Source organism: Somniosus microcephalus, chromosome 11 (assembly GCF_052327205.1).
Source record: "Somniosus microcephalus isolate GS21.2 chromosome 11, FLI_Smic_1.0, whole genome shotgun sequence".
NCBI lineage: Eukaryota > Metazoa > Chordata > Chondrichthyes > Squaliformes > Somniosidae > Somniosus > Somniosus microcephalus.
Window position 1 is genome coordinate 93,341,625 of NC_140997.1, and position 25,559 is coordinate 93,367,183.

General features: G+C 48.6%; 1 protein-coding gene across 3 annotated transcripts in view; it reads right to left on the reverse strand.

Annotated features, from left to right (window-relative positions):
* The window catches only part of rhot2 (ras homolog family member T2), a 46,857-nt gene that overhangs the window by 16,591 nt on the left and 4,707 nt on the right, over positions 1-25,559 (reverse strand). For 2 of the 3 annotated variants that reach the window (XM_086001029.1, XM_086001028.1), the window contains exons 2-10: positions 20,040-20,098; positions 16,386-16,467; positions 15,430-15,473; positions 14,738-14,791; positions 8,945-8,997; positions 8,368-8,476; positions 7,387-7,488; positions 5,586-5,684; positions 4,036-4,144 (exon numbers count right to left, since the gene is read on the reverse strand). In XM_086001029.1, the coding sequence (XP_085857155.1) occupies positions 4,036-4,144; positions 5,586-5,684; positions 7,387-7,488; positions 8,368-8,476; positions 8,945-8,997; positions 14,738-14,791; positions 15,430-15,473; positions 16,386-16,467; positions 20,040-20,098 (711 nt within the window). Of the gene's footprint in view, positions 1-4,035; positions 4,145-5,585; positions 5,685-7,386; positions 7,489-8,367; positions 8,477-8,944; positions 8,998-14,737; positions 14,792-15,429; positions 15,474-16,385; positions 16,468-20,039; positions 20,099-25,559 lie in introns of those variants that run through there. The other variant, XM_086001030.1, reaches the window with a different exon arrangement.

Below are 25,559 nucleotides of genomic sequence, written 5' to 3' on the forward strand. Positions count from 1 at the left end.
GGACACCACCAGCCGAGGGGGAGCCGCCATCTTGGACACCATCTCGGGACCAGACCCTCGGCGCGGGCGAATACTACAGCGACCTACCGACCTCGACGATGGCCTCCATCACCCTGGACCAATCTAGGCCCCATCAACTAGCTAGGTCCATGATGAACGTAAAGGTAAATGGCCATGCCACAAATTGCCTTTTCGACTGCGGAAGCACGGAGAGCTTCATCCACCCCGACACGGTGCGACGCTACTCCCTATCGGTTATGCGCACACGCCACCAGGTCTTTATGGCCTCAAAGTCCCATACGGCGGACGTCAGCGGCTACTGTGTCTCGCGACTCTGACAGTGAACGGCGTGGAGTACAGAGAGTTTAAATTCCTCGTCCTGCCACAGCTCTGCGCTCCCGTACTGCTAGGATTAGACTTCCAGTGCCATCTGGAGAGCGTCATGATGGCATACGGCGGGCCCCTGCCCCCACTTACAGTCTGCAGCCAGCAGAATTTAAACACGGCACCGCGCAAAGTATGCAGCCTGTCCACCCTGAAGGTCAAACCCCCCCCCGTTGTTTGCTAACCTCGCCAAAGACTGCAAGCCAATTGCTACTAAAAGCAGGCGGTACAGTGCCGGGGATAGGAGCTTTATTAAATCAGAAGTACAAAGACTCCTGAGGGAAGGGATTATCGAGGGCAGCACCAGCCCATGGTGAGCCCAAGTGGTGGTAGTAAAGACCGGCGAAAAACAGCGCCTGATAATTGATTACAGCCAGACGATCAATCGATACACGCAATTAGACGCATACCCACTTCCCCGCATATCTGACATGGTCAACCAGATAGCACAATACCGGGTATTCTCGACGATTGATCTGAAGTCGGCATACCACCAGCTCCCCATCAGGCCTGAGGACCGCCAGTACACGGCCTTCGAGGCTGACGGTCGCCTCTACCACTTCCTCCGAGTCCCCTTCGGCGTCACCAACGGGGTCTCGGTCTTCCAAAGGGAGATGGACTGGATGGTTGACCAGAACGCGCTGCAGGCCACCTTCCCCTATCTAGACAACGTCACCATCTGCGGCCATGACCGGCAGGACCACGACGCCAACCTAGAAAAATTCCTCCGTACGGCCCAACGGCTGAATCTGACATACAACAGAGAAAAATGTATGTTCCGCACCGCGCGCCTCGCTATTCTTGGCTGCTTGGTGGAAAACGGAGTCATCGGCCCCGACCGAATGCGCCCCCTCCTGGAACTACCCCCCCCCCCCCCCCACTGCCTAAAAACCCTGAAGAGATGCCTAGGGTTCTTCTCTTACTACGCCCAGTGGGTGCCCAACTATGCGGACAAAGCCCGGCCTCTCATCAAGTCAACCTCCTTCCCCCTGACGGCAGAGGCCCGTGCGGCCTTCACCCTCATAAAAGAGGACATTGCGAAGGCCACAATGCACGCAGTGGATGAGTCCATCCCTTTCCAAGTGGAGAGCGATGCATCCGACTTCGCCCTAGCCGCAACCCTTAACCAGGCGGGGAGACCCGTGGCCTTCTTTTCACGGACCCTCCAGGGCCCCGAAATTCGACACTCCTCAGTCGAGAAGGAGGCCCAGGCGATAGTGGAGGCTGTACGGCACTGGAGGCATTACCTGGCCGGTAAACGTTTCACCCTGCTCACTGACCAACGGTCAGTAGCATTTATGTTTAACAACAGACAAAGGGGGAAAATCAAAAATGATAAGATATTGCGGTGGAGGATCGAGTTATCCACCTACAACTATGATATCTTATACCGGCCCGGGAAACTTAATGAGCCCCCAGACGCCCTATCCCGTGGGACATGTGCCAACGCACAAGTCGATAGGCTACGGACCCTCCACAATGATCTCTGCCACCCGGGGGTCACCAGGTTCTTCCACTTTATTAAAGCTCGCAACCTGCCTTACTCCATCAAGGAGGTCAGGACCATGACCAGGAACTGCCAGGTCTGCGCCGAATGCAAACCGCATTTTTATAGGCCAGACAGGGCACACCTGATTAAAGCCACCCGCCCCTTCAAACGTCTCAGCGTCGATTTCAAGGGGCCCCTTCCCTCCTCTGACCGCAACGCGTACTCCCTCAATACTATTGACGAGTACTCCCGTTTCCCCTTCGCCATCCCCTGCCTGGACATGACCAGCGCCACAGTCATCAGGTGCCTCCACGACCTGTTCGCCATATTTGGCTTCCCCAATTACATCCACAGCGACAGGGGCTCGTCGTTCATGAGCGACGAGCTGCGCCAGTACCTGCTCGCGAAGGGCATAGCCACGAGCAGGACTACCGGCTACAACCCCCGGGGTAACGGACAGGTAGAGAGGGAGAACGCAACGGTGTGGAAGACCGCCATGCTCGCCCTAAAATCCAAGGGCCTCCCAATCTCCCGCTGGCAAGATGTCCTCCCCGATGCGCTCCACTCCATACGATCACTGCTCTGTACTGCCACAAACGCCACCCCTCACGAGAAGATGTTCGTCTTCCCCAGGAAATCCACCTCGGGGACATCACTACCGCCATGGCTGACGTCTCCGGGACCCGTCCTGCTCAGGAAACACGTGAGGAGCCATAAGACGGACCCCCTGGTCGAAAAGGTTCACCTCCTCCACGCCAACCCACAGTACGCCTACGTGGCGTATCCTGACGGGCGGGAGGACACAGTCTCAATTCGAGACCTCGCACCCTCAGGTACCACCCGAAACACCATCGATCACCATCCACTACCTCCACCCACCACCACTACCCACGACGCACCACCGGGGTGTCTACCACGAACTGACGACATGCCGGTGCCATCCCTACCCCGAGAGGACGACACGCCAGTGCTCCGTCCCACGCGAGAAGCGGCCGCGGGCAAAGAACCGCCGCAACCGGCACCACGAAGATCATTACGGCAGACAAGACCCCCGGAGAGACTTTCGTATACGAACTTTTGAAACACTTCACCCCGCCGGACTCTTTTTTAAACGAGGGGTGAATGTGGTAAACCACTGTTAACCTGTACATGCCTGTGTGGTAAACCACTGTTAACCCTGTACAAGTCCAGGCATGTCTCAGCCCCTGGCTCCACCCCTAAGCCCGGGTATAAAGGTGACTCACCACCCTTCCCCCGGTAACTCTTAGGATGGATTCACTAGCAGAGGCATGCTCTAGTTCTTAGTCAATAAAAGCCTACTTCATATAAGTCCATTTCGTAGCCTTTGGTATTGTTGATAGCGCATCAAAACTAAAGGGTACAATCCTGAAGGAGGTGCATGAACAGAGAGACCTGGGGGTATATGTGCACAAATCATTGAAAGTGGCAGGGCAGGTTGAGAAAGCGGTTAAAAAAGCATACGGAATCCTGGGCTTCATAAATAGAGGCATAGAGTACAAAAGCAAGGAAGTTATGATGAACCTTTATTAAACACTGGATCAGCCTCAATTGGAGTATTGTGTCCAATTCTGGGCACCACATGGTTCCAGGGATAAGGGACTTCAGTTATGTGGATAGACTGGAGAAGCTGGGGTTGTTCTCCTTAGAGTAGAGAAGGTTGAGAGGAGATTTGATAGAGGTATTCAAAATCATGAGGGGTCTAGACAGAGTAAATAGAGAGAAACTGTTCCCATTGGCGGAAGGGTCGCGAACCAGAGGACACAGATTCAAGGTGATTGGCAGAAGAACCAAAGGTGACATGAGGAAAAACTGTTTTACGCAGCGAGTGGTTAGGATCTGGAATGCACTGCCCGAGAGGGTGGTGGAGGCAGATTCAATCATGGCTTTCAAAAGGGAATTGGATAAATACCTGAAGGAAAAAAATTTGCAGGTCTACGGGGAAAGTGCAGGGGAGTGGGACTAGCGGAAGTGCTATTGCAGAGAGTCGGCATGGGCTCGACGGGCCGAATGGCCTCCTTCTGTGCTGTAACCATTCTATGATTCTATGATAAAGGAACCCCTGGCCCCTTGGAAGAAATTGAACATCTAAACAAGAAACTGCGTTATATCTGTGTTGTGGGTTTCAGTCACAAACCGCTTACCACTTAAAGTCAGCCCGTCGTCCAGGATTCCATCAGATGTGTTTTTCCAGACTACAGTTTTAACATCTTCTAAAGCTTGTGGCGATAAGGGATTCCTGAAACAGTATTTCTGAATGAAGAAATTAGAAAGTACGCAGTGAGGTCAAAACTGTGGCTGTGGATTAGCTCCTGAAATCTGTACACATTAATGGTAGATGCTTCGCCTCGGTTTGGGGTCTGTTTGCTGGTCGAGTCTCTATTCCAGCACCTAGTGATCCAGTCTCCATCACACCTGGTGGGATTCCTAGTCTGTGGCACATTCTCCAATGCATGTTCTGGAGTTCCTCCTCACTCTCTGGACCAATCTATACTACAGCACCTCAATCTGCAGTTACCAGACCTGTCTACGTTACATAAACTGGGGTCCAGTTAATTCACATCACCCACCTGCAATCTCACACTTAAAACTCACTTCAGTTACTAATTCAGCTTCTGGGTACATTTCAATCCAAACAAGTCCCTTACCAAACAAGCCCTTTAACTTAGGTCAACTTTAAAAAGGGACTCACTCGATAAGTTAAAAAGGGACTGCAGGCTAGCAAATCTCCTCTCATAGAACCTTTACAGCATAGTAGGCGGCAATTCGGCCCATTGTGCCTGTGCCGGCTCTTTGAAACAGCTCTCCATATAGTCTCGCTCCCCTGCTCTTTCCCCATAGCTCTGCACATTTTTCCTTTTCAAGTATTTATCCAATTGTTTTTTGAAAGTTATTATCTTCTAGTTTCTATTACTGAATCTGCTGCCACCAAACTTTCGGGCAGTACATTCCAGATCACAACAACCCACTGTGTAAAAAAAAAAAAAAAAATTCCCCTCATCTCCCCTGATTCTTTTACCAATCATCTTAAAAGGGTAGCCTGGAGGAGTTGCTGTACAGTAATAATCTAATAAGAAATTACCAACAGCTTTAGAGCAACCAAGAGCAAACATTGGAGAATCTAAAGTGCTACATCTAGAGAGATGGCCTTTCACACAGAGTTGAGGGGCCCTGGAATTCACTTCCCGGGTTAGTGGTTGAGGCAGAAAATGTCAACATTCAAGATTAGATTGAACAGGTGGATGAAGGAAAAAGGACTGAAGGGATATGGGAACAGGGTGGTTAAATGAGACACGGATTATCTGCTCACGTGGAGGGTAAACGCCGGAAAGGACTGGATGGGCCGAATGGACTGTTTCATGTTATAACTTCTATGTATAAGGGGAACCTTACTGAGGTATATAAAATATTAAATAGCATAGAGAAGATCAAAACAGATTACAGTGGGACAAAAGCACAAAACTATAAACAAATATCACAAAAATATTTACTGAAAGAGAAAAGTTTTGGAATAATCTGCAAGGCACAGTAAGAGGGACAGAAATATTCAGAATATTGATGCTATAATGGGAGGGTTTGAGTACTCGAGGGATAAGCTTCAATGGCCCAAATGGCCTTTTCTGGTCCTTAGCTGTGAAAGAAGCAGCACAGTAACTTGCATCGTAACCCTGTGCGTTACCCATTGAACAATTACCTGAAAGAAGTTCATCTCTGTGTCATTGAGGATCCCGTCACTGTCCTGGTCGGAGATGTTGAAGATCCGAGTTAGAGCTTGAACGCACGAAGATTTCAACTAAAACACACACATAGCTTCATCAGCCAGGGACAAACAGGCACTCGCACTGGGGTCAAATGCAACCCGACCCCTTAAAACCCTATTTACCAGGTAAAGGCTGTAAAGGTATTGGCTGGAGACCTGCTAAGGAATAGCAAATTAGACCCACACAAGTTTGATGAACAAATTCAGCAACAGAGAGACCTTCACGTGGCTGTGAACCCCTTCAGATGAATCAGTATGCTTTTTTTTACATTGTTCTTTTTTCCTCCCCACTTTTAAGTGTCTTCTGGCCGAGGTGCAGGCAATTATCTCTTAGCCGACAATCTACTCAACAACTTGCGAGTGACCTTTTTAAAAAAATGTATTCTCGGGATGTGGGCATCGCTGACAAGACCGGCATTTATTGCCCATCCTTAATTGCCCCGAGGTGGTGGTGAGCCGCCTTCTTGAACCGCTGCATTTGTTGTAGCAGTTTGATATAATTGAGGGGCTTGCTTGGCCACTTCAGAGGGCAGTTAGGAGTCAACCACGTTGGTGTGTGGGACTCGAGTCACATAAAGGTCCAGACCCGGTAAGGATGGCAGGTTTCCTTCCCTAAAGAACATTAGTGATCCAGTTGGGTTTTTACGACAATCCGACAGCTTCATGGTCACTTTTACTGACATCAGCTTTTTAATTCCAAATTTTTTTCAAAACCGGAATTCAAAATCTCAAATTGCTGTGGTGGGATTTGTACTCGTTTTTTCTGGATTACACGTCCAGTAAGATAACCGCGCCATACAAGGTGTTAGACTTCCAGTTTTCCCTCTCTCCCTACTACGAGGTAGGCCAGTGCTCAGTTCAGCAGTTCTGAAACCCAGTAACAGCCCTTGCAATGGCCTAATGGGGTAAAGGTATCTTTGGTGAAGCACATAGGCCAGAAGGCTCAGGTTCAATAAATGCAATCGTTCCTTCTTAAAAAACCACACAGCCACTGTGATAAGTTAAGCACAAATAAAAGAACGAACTGTCATTTAATTTTATAACACCTTTTATTACCTCAGGACGTCCCAAAGCACTTTACAGCCAATGAAGTACTTATTAAGTGTAATCACTGTTGTAACGTAGGAAATGTGGCAGCCAATTTGTGCACAGCAAGGTCCCACAAACATCAATGTGATAATGACCAGATAATTTTAGGTGTTGGTTGAGGGATCAATATTGGCCAGGACACCAGGGCGAACTCCCCTACTCCTCTTCAAATTGTGTCGTCGTGGGATCTTTTACCACCCGAGGGGGCAAACAGGGCCTCGTTTTAATGCCTCATCTGGAAGATGGCACCTCAGACTGTGCAGCACTCCCTCAGTACTGCACAGTGAGTGTCAGCCTGGATTTCTGTGCTCAAGTCCCTGGGATGGGACTTGAAACCATGACCTTCTGACTCAGAGGCGAGAGTGCTACTCACTGAACCATGGCTGACACCTTAGTAACGCAATTTCTTTGGTGGGGAGGGGAAACTACAAGTTAAATTTTGGTTGGGTAACTGTGACCATTCTGCTATTCGGTTCTATTTCATGACCTCAGATTGCATTTCTTTTGCGACATGAAATGAATTTGGATGTCATAACAACTACCAGCCAATGTGAGATATGGACAGCACACAAGGTCGAATTCCTGAGCTCGGCTCAGGGGCACAGTGCTCTGTCCAAAAGAAAATAACATTATCTCATTGTCTTACCTGTTTATCCTCTGGGTTGTACAGGGGCGCAGTTGGGTGCAGAACAGCCTTCTGCGCGTAGAAGAACAGCTCTGAAATATTCTTCAGGTTCTTAGCGGAACACTGCAAGATACAAAGAAGCACAAGGTGAGAGATTGGGGCACGGGGAAGGCAGACAGGGTGAGAGAGAGATGGGGATATGTAGAGCCAGACAGGGGCAGGTAGAGTCAGACAGGATGAGAGACGGGGAGACAGACAGAGGCAGATAGAGTGAGAGAAAGAGACGGGAGAGGGGGAGGTGCATGTAGAGGCAGGTAGGATGAGAGACAGGGGCAGATAGAGTGAGAGAAAGAGACGGGGAGACAGACAGAGGCAAACAGAGTGAGAGAGACGGGCGGCAGGTAGAGGCGAACAGAGTGAGACGGGGAGACAGGTAGATTAGAACTCAACTTCTTGGGAAGTGTAGATGTGATCCCATATTCTAATACCTCACGGTGGAGCCGACAGGACCACTTGGTCACTGCTTGCCGTTTATTGCCTTTTCCTGGGTGTGAAGGTGGCTTTCGATACACCCGGAGATTTACTGCAGCCTTCTGCTGAACAGCTTGCAGCCCTGTGTCCGCATTTACCAAGCGCTGAACACGAAGCTGTCAAATTGTCACAAATACCCAACTGGTTCACTATTGTCCTTTAGGGACAGAAACCTGCCGTTCTTACCTGGTCTGGCCCTACATGTGACTCCATTCCTATGCCAATGTGGTTGACTCTTAACTGCCCTCTGAAGTGGCATAACAAACCACTCAGTTGTATCATCATCTTCTCCGGGAAACTAGGGATGGGAAATAAATGCCGGCCTCAATAACGACACCCAGAGTCCAATAATGAATGTTTAAGAAAGTTTAATTATGGGGGGGAGGAACAGCTGTCTGACTATTCCCCAGAATTGCAATCCATATAATGAGGGAATTTCACATTCTAGCGGAACTGACCCACGGGTCTCACCTCCACACAGGTCTCAATTTCTGTGAATTGGTTCATGATGGGAAGAATCGTTTCCATGGAGCTGGTTCCCTGCAGGTCCGATTTGTTACCCACCAGGATCACTGGAATTCTGGGAGAAACATACGAGAAATCAGACAAAAGAACGGGATCTAAAAAAAAACGATTGAATAGAAACGTGGACCAACTTAACAATTCGACGGGAAAGCCTATACTCTGAGCAACTCATTTACTGAAAACGTCAGGCATGTCATTTCCCTAATGCGGTGTCAACAATTTACATTTATATAGCACCTTCAACGTAGCTAAAATGTCCTAAGGCACTTCACAGGAGTGAAATCAGACAAAAATGGACAGTTAAGACAGAAGAGATATTAGGAGGGTTTCGAGGAGCAGAGGGAGGTGGAGACACGGTTGGGGTGGGGGGGGGGAATTCCAGAATGGCACAGCAGGCCCAAGGGGAGGGTGGCCTGCCCCTGTTCCTATAATTACCACAATTAATTAGCAGCACCAGGGAAGCACAGAATGAAATCGCTACTTCCAGATTCCCCGCAGTCAGCCCCAGAATACTTGTACTTACTTGTTCCCCTTTTCAGTAGTGCCATTTACCAAAGGAATCCATTTACTTTGGATCTGGAAAACACCAGCAATAGAATGGTTTGAGACTTCCATCCAATGGGTACAACTAAACACTCGGGGTGTGGGACTGGTACATTCACCACGTGAGTAAATTTGACCCATTTACCCCAGCATGTATCAGTGCTTGCAACACTCATGCTTACAGTCTCTGTTAAACCCAGACCGATTCGGATAAAGCTTCTTTCACCATTGAGGACCCAATTGCCATTTTTTTCCCCATTTTCAAAATTCGTTCTCCGTTTTCTTGCGCCCTTATTGTCACTTTGTAAAGATTTTTATTTTAATTTGAAAAATGTGTAGCGTCCCAGAATACTCATGGCATTCTTGGAATATTAGTGTTTATAACACAGAAACAGGCCATTCGGCTCAACCCTCTTCATCTAACCCTGTGAGCATATCGTTCTATTCCTTTCTCCCTCATGTACTTATCTAGCTTCCCCTTAAATGCATCGATGCTACTCACTTCAACCATTCCCTGTGGTAGCAAATTCCACATTCTTACCACTCTCTGGGTAAAAGAAGTTTCTCCTGAATTCCCGATTTATTAGTGACTATCTTATATTAATAGCCTCTAGTTCTGGTCTCCCACACAAGTGGAAACACCTTCTCTACATCTCGCCTCTCAAACCCCTACATAATATTAAAGAGCTCTATCAGGTCAGCTCTCAGCCTTCGCATTTCTAGAGAAAAGAGCCCCAGCCTGTTCAGTCTTTCCTGATATAAGTTATAACTTCTCAGTTCTCAGATCAGAATATGCATGTTTACAAAATGTGCAAGTGTCAAATCTAGAGACCAAACTCCAGGAGACGGGCAGTAGGGATAATGGGTAGGTACTTAAATTGGCAGGATGTGGCTAGTTGTGTCCTGCAGGGATCTGTGTTGGGGCCTCAACTATTCACTGTATTTCTTAATGACTTAGATGATGGCATAGAAAGTCATATATCCAAATTTGCCAATGACACAAAGATAGGCAGCATTGTAGGCAGTGTAGATGGAAGCATAAAATTACAAAGGGATATTGATAGAGTAAGTGAATGGGCAAAACTGTGGCAAATGGATTTCAATGTAGGCAAATGTGAGGTCATCCACTTTGGACCTAAAAAGGATAGAACAGGGTACTTTCTAAATGGTGTAAAGCTAAAACCAGTGGATGTCCAAAGAGACTCGGGGGTCAAGGTACATAGATCATTAAAATGTCATGAATAGCTACAGAAAATAATCAAAAAGGCTAATGGAATGCTGGCCTTTATATCTGGAGGACTAGAATACAAGGGAGTAAAGTTATGCTGCAGCTGTACAAAACCCTGGTTAGACCACATCTGGAGTACTGAGCAGTTCTGGGCACCACATCATAGGACGGTTATATTGGCCTTGGAGGGACTGCAGTGTAGGTTTACCAGAATGATACCTGGACTTCAAGGGTTAAGTTACAAGGAGAGATTACACAAATTAGGGTTGTATTCCCTAGAATTTAGAAGGTTACGGGATGATCTGATCGAAGTTTTCAGGATACTAAGGGGAACAGATCGCGTTGATAGAGAGAAACTATTTCCGCTGGTTGGGGATTCTAGGACCAGGGGGCAGAGTCTAAAAATTAGAGCCAGGCCTTTCAGGAGTAAAATTAGGAAACACTTCTACACACAAAGGGTGGTAGAAGTTTGGAACTCTCTTCCGCAAACAGCAGCTGATGCTGGGTCAATTGTTAATTTTAAATCTGAGATTGATAGCTTTTTGGTAACCAAAGATATTAAGGGATATGGGCTAAAGGTGGCTATATGGAGTTAGGTCGCAGATCAGCCATGATCTCATTGAATGACGGAACAGGCTCGAGGGGCTGAATGGCCTCCTCCTGTTCCTATGTTCCCCACTCCTAATCATTATGGCTGTGTCCGATGCTGGGATTGTAATCTTGGTGCACGTTCTGTTCCACAGCTAGGGACGGTAGTCGAGGCCATGAGTTTAAATCCCACCATGTCAAGTTGTGAAACTAAATTCAGCACTTGTGGTCATTTGTGGCTAGAAACAAAATGACCAGATAAAAACCCGACTGGTTCACTGTTGCCCTTCAGTGAAGGGAACCTGCCACCCCTACCCGGTCTGGGCTGCTGGTCAGACAACTCGTGTGACTCGGTTTTGTTTCTGGTGCCAGCCCACAAATTATCAGATTTATTCAATTAACTTTGCCATGGTGGGATTTGAAGTCATGACCTCTGGGTTGCTAGTCCAGTACCATAACAACTAAACTAAACTACTGTACCTTGCACTTATACAGTGCCTTTCACAACTTCAGGACATCCCAAAGCGCTTTACAGCCAATAAAGTACTTTTGAAATGTAGTCACTGCTGTAATGTAGGAAACGTGACAGCCAATTTATGCACAGCAAGATCCCACCAACAGCAATGTGATAATGACCAGCTAAGTTTTTTTTTTAGTGATGTTGATTGAGGGATAAATATTGGCCAGGATACTGGGGAGAACTCCCCTGCTCTTCTTCAAAATAGTGGCCAGTGGGATCTTTTACGTCCACCCGAGAGGGCAGATGGGACCTCGGCTTAATGTCTCATCTGAAAGACGGCACCCGACAGTGCAGCACTGCCTCAGTACTGCTCTGCGAGTGAGCCACAGCTGACACCCGAGCATAGGCAAGAAACACTAGCATACGTCCAACACATGCAATGTGTTTACTGGATAGAATTATCCAAGCGTTAGGACGTAATGTTCCCGTAAAGCACATTCCTGCGCTAAAAACACGTCTGCTCTGTGCAATCACTCCAAGTCACAGCATAAACTGTCCAAATGTACCAGGCAGCTGCTGAGCATTCGGTCACGAGTGAAAGAAGCCCTTCGCTAGAGAACAGTAGGCTCCACATGCCGTGAATAAGACACAGGGCCACCTTGAACCAGGGATTCAGGGCAGTGACAATATACAATGAAATTAATATACAAAAAAAAAAATCCCCAATTGTATTGGTCAAGCTGGACGGATAGCCTCCTCACTGCAGGATTAATCTCGTCAAAGAATTGTCTTTACAGAGGAGTTTCTGTGTTGTGATGCACTGAGAGAGAAACTGATACAAAGTTAGTCAGTCTCGCAGGTTTAGATTACAATCTAAAATAGTCCTCTGGAATGGATGACCAAGATTTCTCTGTACACAGGCTCCCAGCACATGGGTTCTAAAGTTAGAAACTGAACATGTCAGCACAATATATCAGGTACACAAGGCACTTATCTCATGTATCAGTTGCAACTCTGCTGTCTCCTAGCTACGTTAGGCAACGTTTCACAACCTTCCCACCTCTCAGGTAAACACACACGTGTACATCAGGCACCAGTTTCAGGTCTCAGTTGTAACTCCCCACTTTTACACACACAATGTCAGGTTGATGGCTACAGCTGTGGTAGCAGGGAAAGGTGCGACTCTGCAAGGACATGGTGATGTCCTCTCCTCCACTCCAGAGACTTGAGACTTCAGCAAGATGACAATAATTTTTTATGCAGTGAGTTCTGATGATCTGGAATGCACTGCCTGAAAGGGTGGTAGAAGCAGATTCAATAGTAACTTTCAAAAGGGAATTGGAGGGGAAGGATTGGCAGGGCAATGGGACAAACTGGATAGCTCTTTCAAAGAGCCGGCACAGGCACGATGGGCCGAATGGCCTCCTTCGGTGCTGTATCATTGTTTGATAATCCAGGCTGACACTTCTAGTGCAGTTCTGAAGGAGTGCTGCATTTCAATGGTGCCATCTTTCCGATGCAACGTTAAACAGAGAGTAGGAATTAACAGGTCATTTTCGGGTTGGCAGGCTGTAACTAGTGGGATACCGCAAGGATCATTGCTGGAGCCTCAGCTATTTACAATCTATATCAATGACTTAGATGACGGGACCGAGTGTAATGTATCCAAGTTTGCTGATGCTACAAAGTTAGCTTGTGGGCAAGTATGCTGTGAGGAGGACGCAAAGAGGCTTCAAGGGGATATAGACAGGTTAAGTGAGCGGGCAAAAACATGGCAGATGGAACATGATGTGGAGAAGTTTGAAGTTATCCACTTCAGTGAGAAAAATAGAAAAGCAGAATATTTTTTTAAATGGTGAGATACTGGGAAATGGTGGTATTCAGAGGGACCTGGGTGTCCTTGTACATGAATCACAGAAACTTAACATCCACTACACCAAGCAATTAGCAAAGCAAATTATATGTTAGCCTTTATTACAAATGGATTGGAGTATAAGAGTAAAGAAGTCTTATTACAATTACATAGGGTCTTGGTGAGACCACACCTGGAGCACTGTGTACAGTTTTGGTCTCCTTACCAATGTTCACTTTAATTTTTTGGGGGGTGAACGGCCCCTTTAAGGGGCTGCGCAGCCTAATCAAAATACCGCGCATGCGCAGTGTGTCCTATTTAAAAGCTAGTGAGCTGGCTGCGTGGCCGTGCAGCTTAAAGGGAACATTGTTCCTTGCCTAAGGAAGGATACTTGCCATAGGAGGAATGCAACGAAGGTTCACTAGACTGATTCCTGGGATGGGGAGATTGTCCTATGAGGACCGATTGAGTAGACTAGGCTTATATTCCTCAGTGTTTAGAAGAATGAGAGGTGATCTCATTGAAACATACAAAATTCTTAAAGGGCTTGACAGGGTAGATGCAGGGAGGATGTTTCCCCTGGCTGGGGAGTCTAGAACCAGGGGTCACTGTCTCAGAATAAGGGGTCGGCCCATTTAGGACTGAGACGAGGAGAAATTTCTTAATTCAACGGGTTGTGAATCTTTGGAATTCTCTACCCCAGAGGGCTGTAGAGGCTGTCATTTAGTATATTCAAGACAGAGGTCGATAGATTTTTGGATACTAAGGGAACCAAGGAATATGGGGATAGTGTCGGAAAGTGGAGATGAGGTAAAAGATCAGCCATGATCATATTAAATGGTGGAGCAGGCTCGAAGGGCCTACTCCTGCTCCTAATTCTTATATTCTTAAACCAAGGCCATGTCTGACCTCTCAGGTGGAGAGTGAAGGAGGGAGGTCAGTCGGCCCATTGTGTCTGTTCCGGCTCTTTGTTGGAGCAATCCAAAACTAATCCCACTGCCCCGCTCTCTCCTCGTAGTCCTGTATCAATCCTAAACTAATTCCACCATTCCCAGTGTCTTCCTCTCCTTCAAATTTTTATCCAAGTTTCCCATAAAAGATGGTCCCTGCATCAACCACACTCTGGGGCAAAGCATTCCAGACTCCAACAACCTTCTGTTGTAAAGAAATCTCTCCTAATCTCTGTCCTCACTTCCTTAGTGATAATCCCTCAACTTCGACTCCCCAACCAGAAACAGTCTCTTTCTATTCACTCTAAAACTCTTCATTTTAAAAACCTCTACTAAATCTCTTCGGGGGTCTCTGATCCAGTGGGAATTATCCCAGCATCTCAATTATCCGCTCATAACTAGTTTCCCATCCCTGGCATCCTGGTGAATGAAGGTTTTAATATCCTTCCTATAATGGGGCACCCAAATTGTGGCCTAACCATTGCCTTGTGCAAGTTTATCATTATCTTTTTATACCCCTATTGATAAAACCCAATTTTTTTGGGGCCTGGTTTTGTTTATTGTACTGAAGAAATTCAGGTCATAGTGATATTCGTTCTTCATGACCTTAGGCACCAGGTGCTTCATTGAACTAGTTTTCCAGGAACCACTGCATACTATAATAAAGTGTAAACTGACACAAGGTGGTACAGTACCTTCTCGATGGTGCTCTCCTTATTTACATCATACACAACGCAGACCACATTTGCCTGAAAAGCAGAAAGAGTAAGAGACATGAGCCCTTGGGTATCAACAGTGGATGCTTCGTCCTGGGTACTGGAACAACCCTGGGGGACTGAGAGGGGACACCTCCAATCCCAGGGAAGGGAAGAGAAGGGGAGGGGGAAGTGGAGGGTGTAAAAGCTAGAAGCCTAGAAGGTTCTGTAGAGAGGGGGGAGCACGGGCACAAGAGAAAAGAGGGCACGAGAGAGGGAGAGAAGTCAAGTGTAAAGCACCCACCAAGCAGTGGAACACGGAGCAATCCAGACCAGATCCTCCAATTCCCAGTCTGTGCTGGTTTAGCTGGGCTAACAATCCTGATCATCACCCAGTGACCTCTGCTGGAAGGTCTGTGCTTGTGGGTGGACAGGGTCAGGTGAAGCTGCAATGGCCCACAGCTCCTTCAGGAGGGTTTGGGGAACTACTGCCTCTCACAAAGCAGAGGTAACCATAGTGATACATGGCCACCAGCGCAATGCCCTCCATTCATCAGGGATGCTAGCAAATAGATTTTTTTCCCTCCACCCGAATAAATTTGTTGTCCTTTTTGAAGTTCTACATGACAGCCAAAGGACGGAGTCCACGGTTATTAAACACTGTACTGACCATAACCCTGAGAGGTCCATACCTGGTTAATCTCCTCCTGGAGTTCATCATCTGTCTGCTCTGATGCTGCAAACAAAAACAAATATTTGTATATTAAACAAATGTTACATACTTTGCACAAACACATGCATGTTTCACGCCTGCCCTGTGCCAGTAACATGCACCAAACCGACACTGGGAAAGGCTCGGGCACCGACATACCTTTCTCGAGGACTATCAATCAGGTTACCAAATACGGAGTTGAGGCTCTCCCTGTAGTCCAGCTGGCCTCCACCTTGGCTCGGACCAGGAGTTTAATCTTCAGCCCGCGCTGAGTTTGCTGATCTCAGCTGAGGCAGAGGTTAGGGTGCTACAACATACTCTGGACTAGGAAGGGTGGGGGGCGGATGGGGAAAATAGGATTCCTGCTTCTGGTCACTATCGAGCATCAGGCTTAATGGCCGTCATCCTTGAATAGCGTAGCATCGCACACTGTCTAGGCACGCACATGAAGAATGACCATTTGGGATCATACCCAACATGCAACAGCCACATGAAACGCAGCAGCCAATTTGTGCACGGCAAGCTGCCACATGCAGCAATATGATAATGACTGGATAATCTGTTTTAGTGATATTAGTTGAGGGATAAATATTGGCCCCAGGACACCAGGGAGAACTCCCCTGCTCTTCAAAATAGAGTCATGGGATCTTTTACCCGAGGGAGCAGACGGGGCCTCGGTTTAACGACTGATGCGAAAGACGGCACCTCCAACAGTGCAGCACTCCCTCAGTACTGCACTGGGAGTGTCAGCCTAGATTTTGTCTGAAGTCTGTGGGGAGGGACTCGAACCCATGATTTTCCAACTCAGACAGGAAAGTGCTACCCACTGAGCCACGGCTGACACAATGAATTCTTAAATGCAACATGAAAGACTGCATCGCTAATTACATTTCCAGGGTGACGGGCCCCTTTGAACAGCAGTGGCAGATCCTGTACCTGAGTAGTCGATGATGTGAGTGGGAATTCTCTCTGGAGTGACGTCTGCAGGGATGGTGATCTCCTCAGCACGTGCTGGCACCTAATAACAAACCATAAATACAGGGCATTGTTTGAGCATTCACAGGGGAGAGGGTCAGCCAGCTCCGTGCCCACTGACCCAGCACTGAGGATGTGAACGACCTTTGTTAAAAGAGGTGGTCACGATGAACGGGACTTGCCACTTGACCCAACACAAGATTGTTTTATTTTAACAGTGACGTAGACCTCTGGTTTCTAATAGGCTGGCTCCCCCAATTGCTCCGTGGGTTACAACACCACCTCGGGAGCCTTTCCTAGCCTGTCCTATCTCAGCCAAGGACAGCATTAGGGACACTACAATTGGCCACAGTGGGCTGGGTTTGGGAAGGGCTGCTATTCAATGACCCTTACCAGCTGTGCACATGTGTGGCCACTGGGAGAGAAAAGAAGATTGAACTTGCATTTATATAATTCCTTTCACAGCCACAGGACATCCCAAAGCGTTTCACAACCAATGAAGTACTTTTGAAGTGTAGTCACTGTTGTAAAGTAGGGAAACGTGGCAGCCATCTTGTGCGCAGCAAGCTCCAACAAACAGCAATGAAACAAATGATCGGATAATCTGTTTTAGGTGTTGGTTGAGGGATAAATGTTGGGTAAAAATTCCCCTGTTCTTCTAGTGCCATGGGATCTTTTATACCCAGCCGAGGGGGCAGGATCTGGGCCAGCTTCAATGTGCACTAAAGTCAGGTAGTCTCCAAACACTGACTAGGCTGACAGGTGAACAATGGGCAAGGCACTGGAGGGCAACCAGTTGCCTGTGGGACTGTGTCCAGGGAGAGAATCAATGCCTTCAGCGGAGAAAATACGACAAAAAACCTCCCAGAAATACGAGAAAACCAAGGGTGTGGCGAGAATGAGGAACTTAAAGAAATTATTAGTAAAAAAACAGTACTAGCAAAATTAATGGGACTAAAAGTCGATAAATCCCAAGGACCAGATGACCTACATCCTAGGGTTTTGAAAGAAGTGGCCATTGGGATAGCGGACACATTGGTTGTCATCTTCCAAAATTCTATAGATTCTGGAATGGTTCCTGCAGATTGGAGGATAGCAAATGTAACCCCGCTATTTAAGAAAGGAGGGAGAGAGAAAACCTGTTAGCCTCACATCAATAGTTGGAAAAATGCTGGAATCTATTATAAAGGATGCAATAACTGGGCACTTAGAAACTAATAGCAAGATTGGGCAGAGTCAACATGGATTTATGAAAGGAAAATCCTGTTTGGCAAACCTATTGGAGTTCTTTGAGGATATAACTAGTGGAGTAGACAAAGGGGAACCGGTAGATGTGGTGTATCTGGATTTTCAGAAGGCCTTCGATAAGGTCCCACACAAGAGGTTGGTGAACAAAATTAGGGCACATGGAATTGAGGGTAATATACTAACATGGATTGAGAATTGGTTAACAGACAGAAAACAAAGAGTAGGGATAAATGGGTCTTTTTCAGGATGGCAGGCTGTGACTAGTGGGGTACCGCAAGGATAGGTGCTTGGGCCCCAGCTATTCACAATCTATAGCAATGATTTGGATGAGGGGACTAAATGTAACATTTCCAAATTTGCTGCTGATACAAAGCTAGGTGGCAGTGTCAGTTGTGAAGAGGTTGTGAAGATGCTTCAAGGGGATCTCGACAGGCTCAGTGAGTGGGCGAGAACATGGCAGATGGAATATAATGTAGATAAATGTGAAGTTATCCACTTTGGTAGAAAAAAACAGAAAGGCAGAGTATTTCCAAAATGGTGAAAGATTGGGGAATGCAGATGCTCAAAGGGACCTAGGTGTCCTTGTACATGAGTCACTGAAAGTGAATGTGCAGGTGCAGCAAGCCATTAGGAAGGCAAATGGTATGCTGGCCTTCATTACAAGAGGATTTGAGTACAGGAGTAAAGAAGTCTTACTCCAATTATGTAGGGCCTTGGTGAGACCACACCTGGAGTGCTGTGTACAATTTTGGTCTCCTTGCCTAAGGAAGTATATACTTGCCATAGAGGGAGTGCAATGAAGGTTCATGAGATTGATTCCTGGGATGGCGGAACTGTCGTATGAGAAGAGATTGAATAAACTAGGCCTGTATTCTCTTGAATTCAGAAGAATGAGAGGGGATCTCATTGAAGCATACAAAATTATTACAGGGCTTGATAGAGTGGATGCTGGGAGAATGTTTCCCTTGGCTGGGGAGTTTAGAATCAGGGCCATAGCCTCAGGATAAAGGGTAGGCCATTCAGGACTGAGATGAGAAGAAATTTCTTCACACAGATGGTGGTGAATCTTTGGAATTCTCTACCCGAGGGCTGTGAAGGCTCAGTCACTGGGTATATTCAAAACAGAAGTCAATAGATTTCTGACTAGTTAAAGCATCAAGGGATATGGCGATAGGGCCGGTGAATGGAGTTGAATGGCGGAGCAGGCTCGAAGGACTGAACGGCCTACTCCTGCTCCTATTTCTTATGTTCTTATGTTTAAATACTAACCGTAAATCCCACCTGGTACTTACCATGGAAAGTTTAAATTATTTCAAAAAAATCTGAAGTAAAAAGTTAATTTTTATGACACTTATCAATACGCTGCATCCCTCATCTTAATAGTACCCGACCTGACATAGTCTTTGTCCTCAGATCGCAGCTAAATCCTGCTCCTGAACATTTCCGCAATTTACCTCTCACATCTGCGGCAGATACATTTCAAGATGCAAATGCCCCTTCGCTGCGCGATCCCTCGCCGCGCTCCCTCCCTACGTGCCCCCTCAGTGTATGTTATGTAACTCAGTGCCCATTTTCACCAGCTGTCAGGATGCAACAGCCAGTCTGATCACCAGAGAGACGGGAGGATTCTGTTAAGAAAAGAAAACTTTATTTCCCCCTCAGAAATAGTAGATGTCGAGGCTTGTCCAACCCGACAGCTCATCAGCTGCTGAAGGAGGGGCTGGGAGGGCGCCATGGAGACTCGCTTTCTGGCCTGCCACACCCTGAAGGAAGAAGTGGCTGTTCCAATTCCACAGGGGAACCAGTTGAATAGAAATATCCTGTCTATTGTTTCAATCACACTCCAATGTGCCAAAATAAATAACATGGTGCTGTGTATTGCACAATCCACAAGGCTGTGCAACCTGAGAGTAAATACGAAGAGTACACATCTTCGCCCTCGTACACTCGAATGCCAGCCAAGTGCCTCTTGGGACCGAAGTGCGGTTCTTTATCAGCAATCCCACGTTTACCACTGTAGCGTTTTCAGAGCTCTGAATCCCTTTCAATACAGGAAAGGAAAGTAAACACAAGTACAATATCTTATGAAACAAGGAAGCTCCCACTCCAAATCTTCTCCCCTCTTCTGAAGGCAGTGAATCTTGCTGGGGTATAAGCTCCTCAGGGGCTGGCTGCCTTCTGACACCTCCTCCACTCCTCCAAGTGGCCATTCTTCATATGGGAGGCTGGACATGAACGTAAGCAGGGGATGGGGGGCGGGGGAATTACAAGAGAGCAGCCGCTACCTGTGGAACATACACTTCAGTAACAGCTCAGAGCCTCCTGGAAAGATGGGGAAGTAAACTAATAAAACCCAGTCTGACTCACCTGCTCGGGAAACTCCTCGCTGACCAGGGACATGATCAGCGATGTTTTGCCGACTTTAGCTGCAGATACAGAAAGGAGAGAGGCATTAATTGCTGAACCCGAGGAGGGTGCATTACCCGAATGCTGAACCCGAGGAGGGTGCATTACCCGAATGCTGAACCCAAGGAGGGTGCATTACCCGAATGCTGAACCCGAGGAGGGTGCATTATCTGAAATGCTGAACCCGAGGAGGGTGCATTACCCGAATGCTGAACCCGAGGAGGGTGCATTACCCGAAATGCTGAACCCGAGGAGGGTGCATTACCCGAATGCTGAACCCGAGGAGGGTGCATTACCCGAAATGCTGAACCCGAGGAGGGTGCATTACCCGAATGCTGAACCCGAGGAGGGTGCATTACCCGAATGCTGAACCCGAGGAGGGTGCATTACCCGAATGCTGAACCCGAGGAGGGTGCATTACCCGAATGCTGAACCCGAGGAGGTTGCATTATCTGAAATGCTGAACCCGAGGAGGGTGCATTACCCGAATGCTGAACCCGAGGAGGGTGCATTACCCGAATGCTGAACCCGAGGAGGGTGCATTATCCGAATGCTGAACCCGAGGAGGGTGCATTACCCGAATGCTGAACCCGAGGAGGGTGCATTATCCGAATGCTGAACCCGAGGAGGGTGCATTACCCGAATGCTGAACCCGAGGAGGGTGCATTACCCGAATGCTGAACCCAAGGAGGGTGCATTACCCGAATGCTGAACCCAAGGAGGGTGCATTACCCGAAACGCTGAACCCAAGGAGGGTGCATTACCCGAAATGCTGAACCCGAGGAGGGTGCATTACCCGAATGCTGAACCCGAGGAGGGTGCATTACCCGAATGCTGAACCCGAGGAGGGTGCATTACCCGAATGCTGAACCCGAGGAGGGTGCATTACCCGAATGCTGAACCCGAGGAGGGTGCATTACCCGAATGCTGAACCCGAGGAGGGTGCATTACCCGAATGCTGAACCCGAGGAGGGTGCATTATCCGAATGCTGAACCCGAGGAGGGTGCATTACCCGAATGCTGAACCCAAGGAGGGTGCATTACCCGAATGCTGAACCCGAGGAGGGTGCATTATCCGAATGCTGAACCCGAGGAGGGTGCATTACCCGAATGCTGAACCCGAGGAGGGTGCATTACCCGAAATGCTGAACCCGAGGAGGGTGCATTACCCGAATGCTGAACCCGAGGAGGGTGCATTACCCGAATGCTGAACCCGAGGAGGTTGCATTATCTGAAATGCTGAACCCGAGGAGGGTGCATTATCCGAATGCTGAACCCGAGGAGGGTGCATTATCTGAAATGCTGAACCCGAGGAGGGTGCATTACCCGAATGCTGAACCCGAGGAGGGTGCATTACCCGAATGCTGAACCCGAGGAGGGTGCATTACCCGAATGCTGAACCCGAGGAGGTTGCATTATCTGAAATGCTGAACCCGAGGAGGGTGCATTATCCGAATGCTGAACCCGAGGAGGGTGCATTACCCGAATGCTGAACCCGAGGAGGGTGCATTACCCGAATGCTGAACCCGAGGAGGGTGCATTATCCGAATGCTGAACCCGAGGAGGGTGCATTACCCGAATGCTGAACCCGAGGAGGGTGCATTATCCGAATGCTGAACCCGAGGAGGGTGCATTACCCGAATGCTGAACCCGAGGAGGGTGCATTACCCGAATGCTGAACCCAAGGAGGGTGCATTACCCGAATGCTGAACCCAAGGAGGGTGCATTACCCGAAACGCTGAACCCAAGGAGGGTGCATTACCCGAAATGCTGAACCCGAGGAGGGTGCATTACCCGAATGCTGAACCCGAGGAGGGTGCATTACCCGAATGCTGAACCCGAGGAGGGTGCATTACCCGAATGCTGAACCCGAGGAGGGTGCATTACCCGAATGCTGAACCCGAGGAGGGTGCATTACCCGAATGCTGAACCCGAGGAGGGTGCATTACCCGAATGCTGAACCCGAGGAGGGTGCATTATCCGAATGCTGAACCCGAGGAGGGTGCATTACCCGAATGCTGAACCCAAGGAGGGTGCATTACCCGAATGCTGAACCCGAGGAGGGTGCATTATCCGAATGCTGAACCCGAGGAGGGTGCATTACCCGAATGCTGAACCCGAGGAGGGTGCATTACCCGAAATGCTGAACCCGAGGAGGGTGCATTACCCGAATGCTGAACCCGAGGAGGGTGCATTACCCGAAATGCTGAACCCGAGGAGGGTGCATTACCCGAATGCTGAACCCGAGGAGGGTGCATTACCCGAATGCTGAACCCGAGGAGGGTGCATTACCCGAATGCTGAACCCGAGGAGGGTGCATTACCCGAATGCTGAACCCGAGGAGGTTGCATTATCTGAAATGCTGAACCCGAGGAGGGTGCATTATCCGAATGCTGAACCCGAGGAGGGTGCATTACCCGAATGCTGAACCCGAGGAGGGTGCATTATCTGAAATGCTGAACCCGAGGAGGGTGCATTACCCGAATGCTGAACCCGAGGAGGGTGCATTATCTGAAATGCTGAACCCGAGGAGGGTGCATTACCCGAATGCTGAACCCGAGGAGGGTGCATTACCCGAATGCTGAACCCGAGGAGGGTGCATTATCTGAAATGCTGAACCCGAGGAGGGTGCATTACCCGAATGCTGAACCCGAGGAGGGTGCATTACCCGAATGCTGAACCCGAGGAGGGTGCATTACCCGAATGCTGAACCCGAGGAGGGTGCATTACCCGAAATGCTGAACCCGAGGAGGGTGCATTACCCGAATGCTGAACCCGAGGAGGGTGCATTACCCGAAATGCTGAACCCGAGGAGGGTGCATTACCCGAATGCTGAACCCAAGGAGGGTGCATTACCCGAATGCTGAACCCGAGGAGGGTGCATTACCCGAAATGCTGAACCCGAGGAGGGTGCATTACCCGAAATGCTGAACCCGAGGAGGGTGCATTACCCGAAATGCTGAACCCGAGGAGGGTGCATTATCTGAAATGCTGAACCCGAGGAGGGTGCATTACCCGAATGCTGAACCCGAGGAGGGTGCATTACCCGAATGCTGAACCCGAGGAGGGTGCATTACCCGAATGCTGAACCCGAGGAGGGTGCATTACCCGAATGCTGAACCCGAGGAGGGTGCATTACCCGAATGCTGAACCCGAGGAGGGTGCATTACCCGAATGCTGAACCCGAGGAGGGTGCATTACCCGAAATGCTGAACCCGAGGAGGGTGCATTACCCGAATGCTGAACCCGAGGAGGGTGCATTACCCGAATGCTGAACCCGAGGAGGGTGCATTACCCGAATGCTGAACCCGAGGAGGGTGCATTACCCGAATGCTGAACCCGAGGAGGGTGCATTACCCGAATGCTGAACCCGAGGAGGGTGCATTACCCGAATGCTGAACCCGAGGAGGGTGCATTACCCGAAATGCTGAACCCGAGGAGGGTGCATTACCCGAAATGCTGAACCCGAGGAGGGTGCATTACCCGAATGCTGAACCCGAGGAGGGTGCATTACCCGAATGCTGAACCCGAGGAGGGTGCATTACCCGAATGCTGAACCCGAGGAGGGTGCATTACCCGAAATGCTGAACCCGAGGAGGGTGCATTACCCGAATGCTGAACCCGAGGAGGGTGCATTATCTGAAATGCTGAACCCGAGGAGGGTGCATTACCCGAATGCTGAACCCGAGGAGGGTGCATTACCCGAATGCTGAACCCGAGGAGGGTGCATTACCCGAATGCTGAACCCGAGGAGGTTGCATTATCTGAAATGCTGAACCCGAGGAGGGTGCATTACCCGAATGCTGAACCCGAGGAGGGTGCATTACCCGAATGCTGAACCCGAGGAGGGTGCATTACCCGAATGCTGAACCCGAGGAGGGTGCATTACCCGAATGCTGAACCCGAGGAGGGTGCATTATCTGAAATGCTGAACCCGAGGAGGGTGCATTATCCGAATGCTGAACCCGAGGAGGGTGCATTATCCGAATGCTGAACCCGAGGAGGGTGCATTACCCGAATGCTGAACCCGAGGAGGGTGCATTACCCGAAATGCTGAACCCGAGGAGGGTGCATTACCCGAAATGCTGAACCCGAGGAGGGTGCATTATCTGAAATGCTGAACCCGAGGAGGGTGCATTATCTGAAATGCTGAACCCGAGGAGGGTGCATTATCTGAAATGCTGAACCCGAGGAGGGTGCATTACCCGAAATGCTGAACCCGAGGAGGGTGCATTACCCGAAATGCAGCTTATGCTTTCACTAGAGACATTTTAAACCCACCACACACATCACAATCTTAACACTACACTTACTTTTAAGTTGAAACAAAAAGTTTTTGCACTCCCCAAATGGCTCAGTGGGTTCACAGAGCGAGTCATTGAATCACAAAGAAGAAAGAACTTGCAATTACGTAACACATTTCACGCACTCAGGACGTCCCAAAGCGCTTTACAGCCAATTAAGTACTTTTTTGAAGTGCAGTACCAGTTGTGACAATGGCCAAGAAAGGGCGAGGTTTGGTCACCAGTCCGTGGTGGCAGTGCGAGATGTTTCAATTGACTTCAGCCCTGACGAGTTAGGGAAGGGAAATGCCATCCAGGAATCTCGTCTTGATCACCAGCCTGTGACCCGTGCTGAAAATTTAGGGGTTTGGACTTCGGCTGGGAAGTGAATCAGGCACCTGACAGGTGCAAGTCAACATTTCTTATTCGATTTTGCTATGTCAACTGTCACAATGTAGCTGCAGGTGTCTCTGTGGAGTGAGTTGAAGTCTGATATCCATCAATTGACCGAGGGAAATGGCTATTTACGAGTTTTGAAGATAAGTCTCACCTGATTAACTGGGAGCAACCTTGGAGGCACAGGAAGACATGATCAGTGTCTCTTCTACATTATGTGACTACTACACAGAGCTGCAATTCGATGAAAATAAAAAAGGGACAATGAGGACATGGCAGTCCAGTGAGTGTGTGGGGACCATCCATAAAGTATTACACTAAAATCACACCACCTTGCCCCCTCATTCCCTTTGCCTTCACTCTCCCCTCAGTCCCTCCCCTCTGGCAGCTGTGGCTCAGTTGGTAGCACATTTACCTCTGAGTCAGAAGGTTGTGGGTTCAGGTCTCACTCCATAGAAACATAGAAGTTAGGAGTAGGAGTACGCCATTCGGCCCCTCGAGCCTGCTCCGCCATTCAATGCGATCATGGCTGATCATCCAAATTCAGTACCCTGTCCCTGCTTTCTCCCCATACCCCTTGATCCCTTTAGCCTCAAGAAATATATCCAACTCCTTCTTGAATATATTTAATGAATTGGCCTCTACTGCCTTCTGTGGTAGAGAATTCCACAGGTTCACCACTCTCTGGGTGAAGAAATTCCCCCTCATTTCTGTCCTAAATGGCTTACTCCTTATCCGTAGACTGTGACCCCTGGTTCTGGACTCCCCAACCATCGGGAACATCCTTCCTGCATCTAGTCTG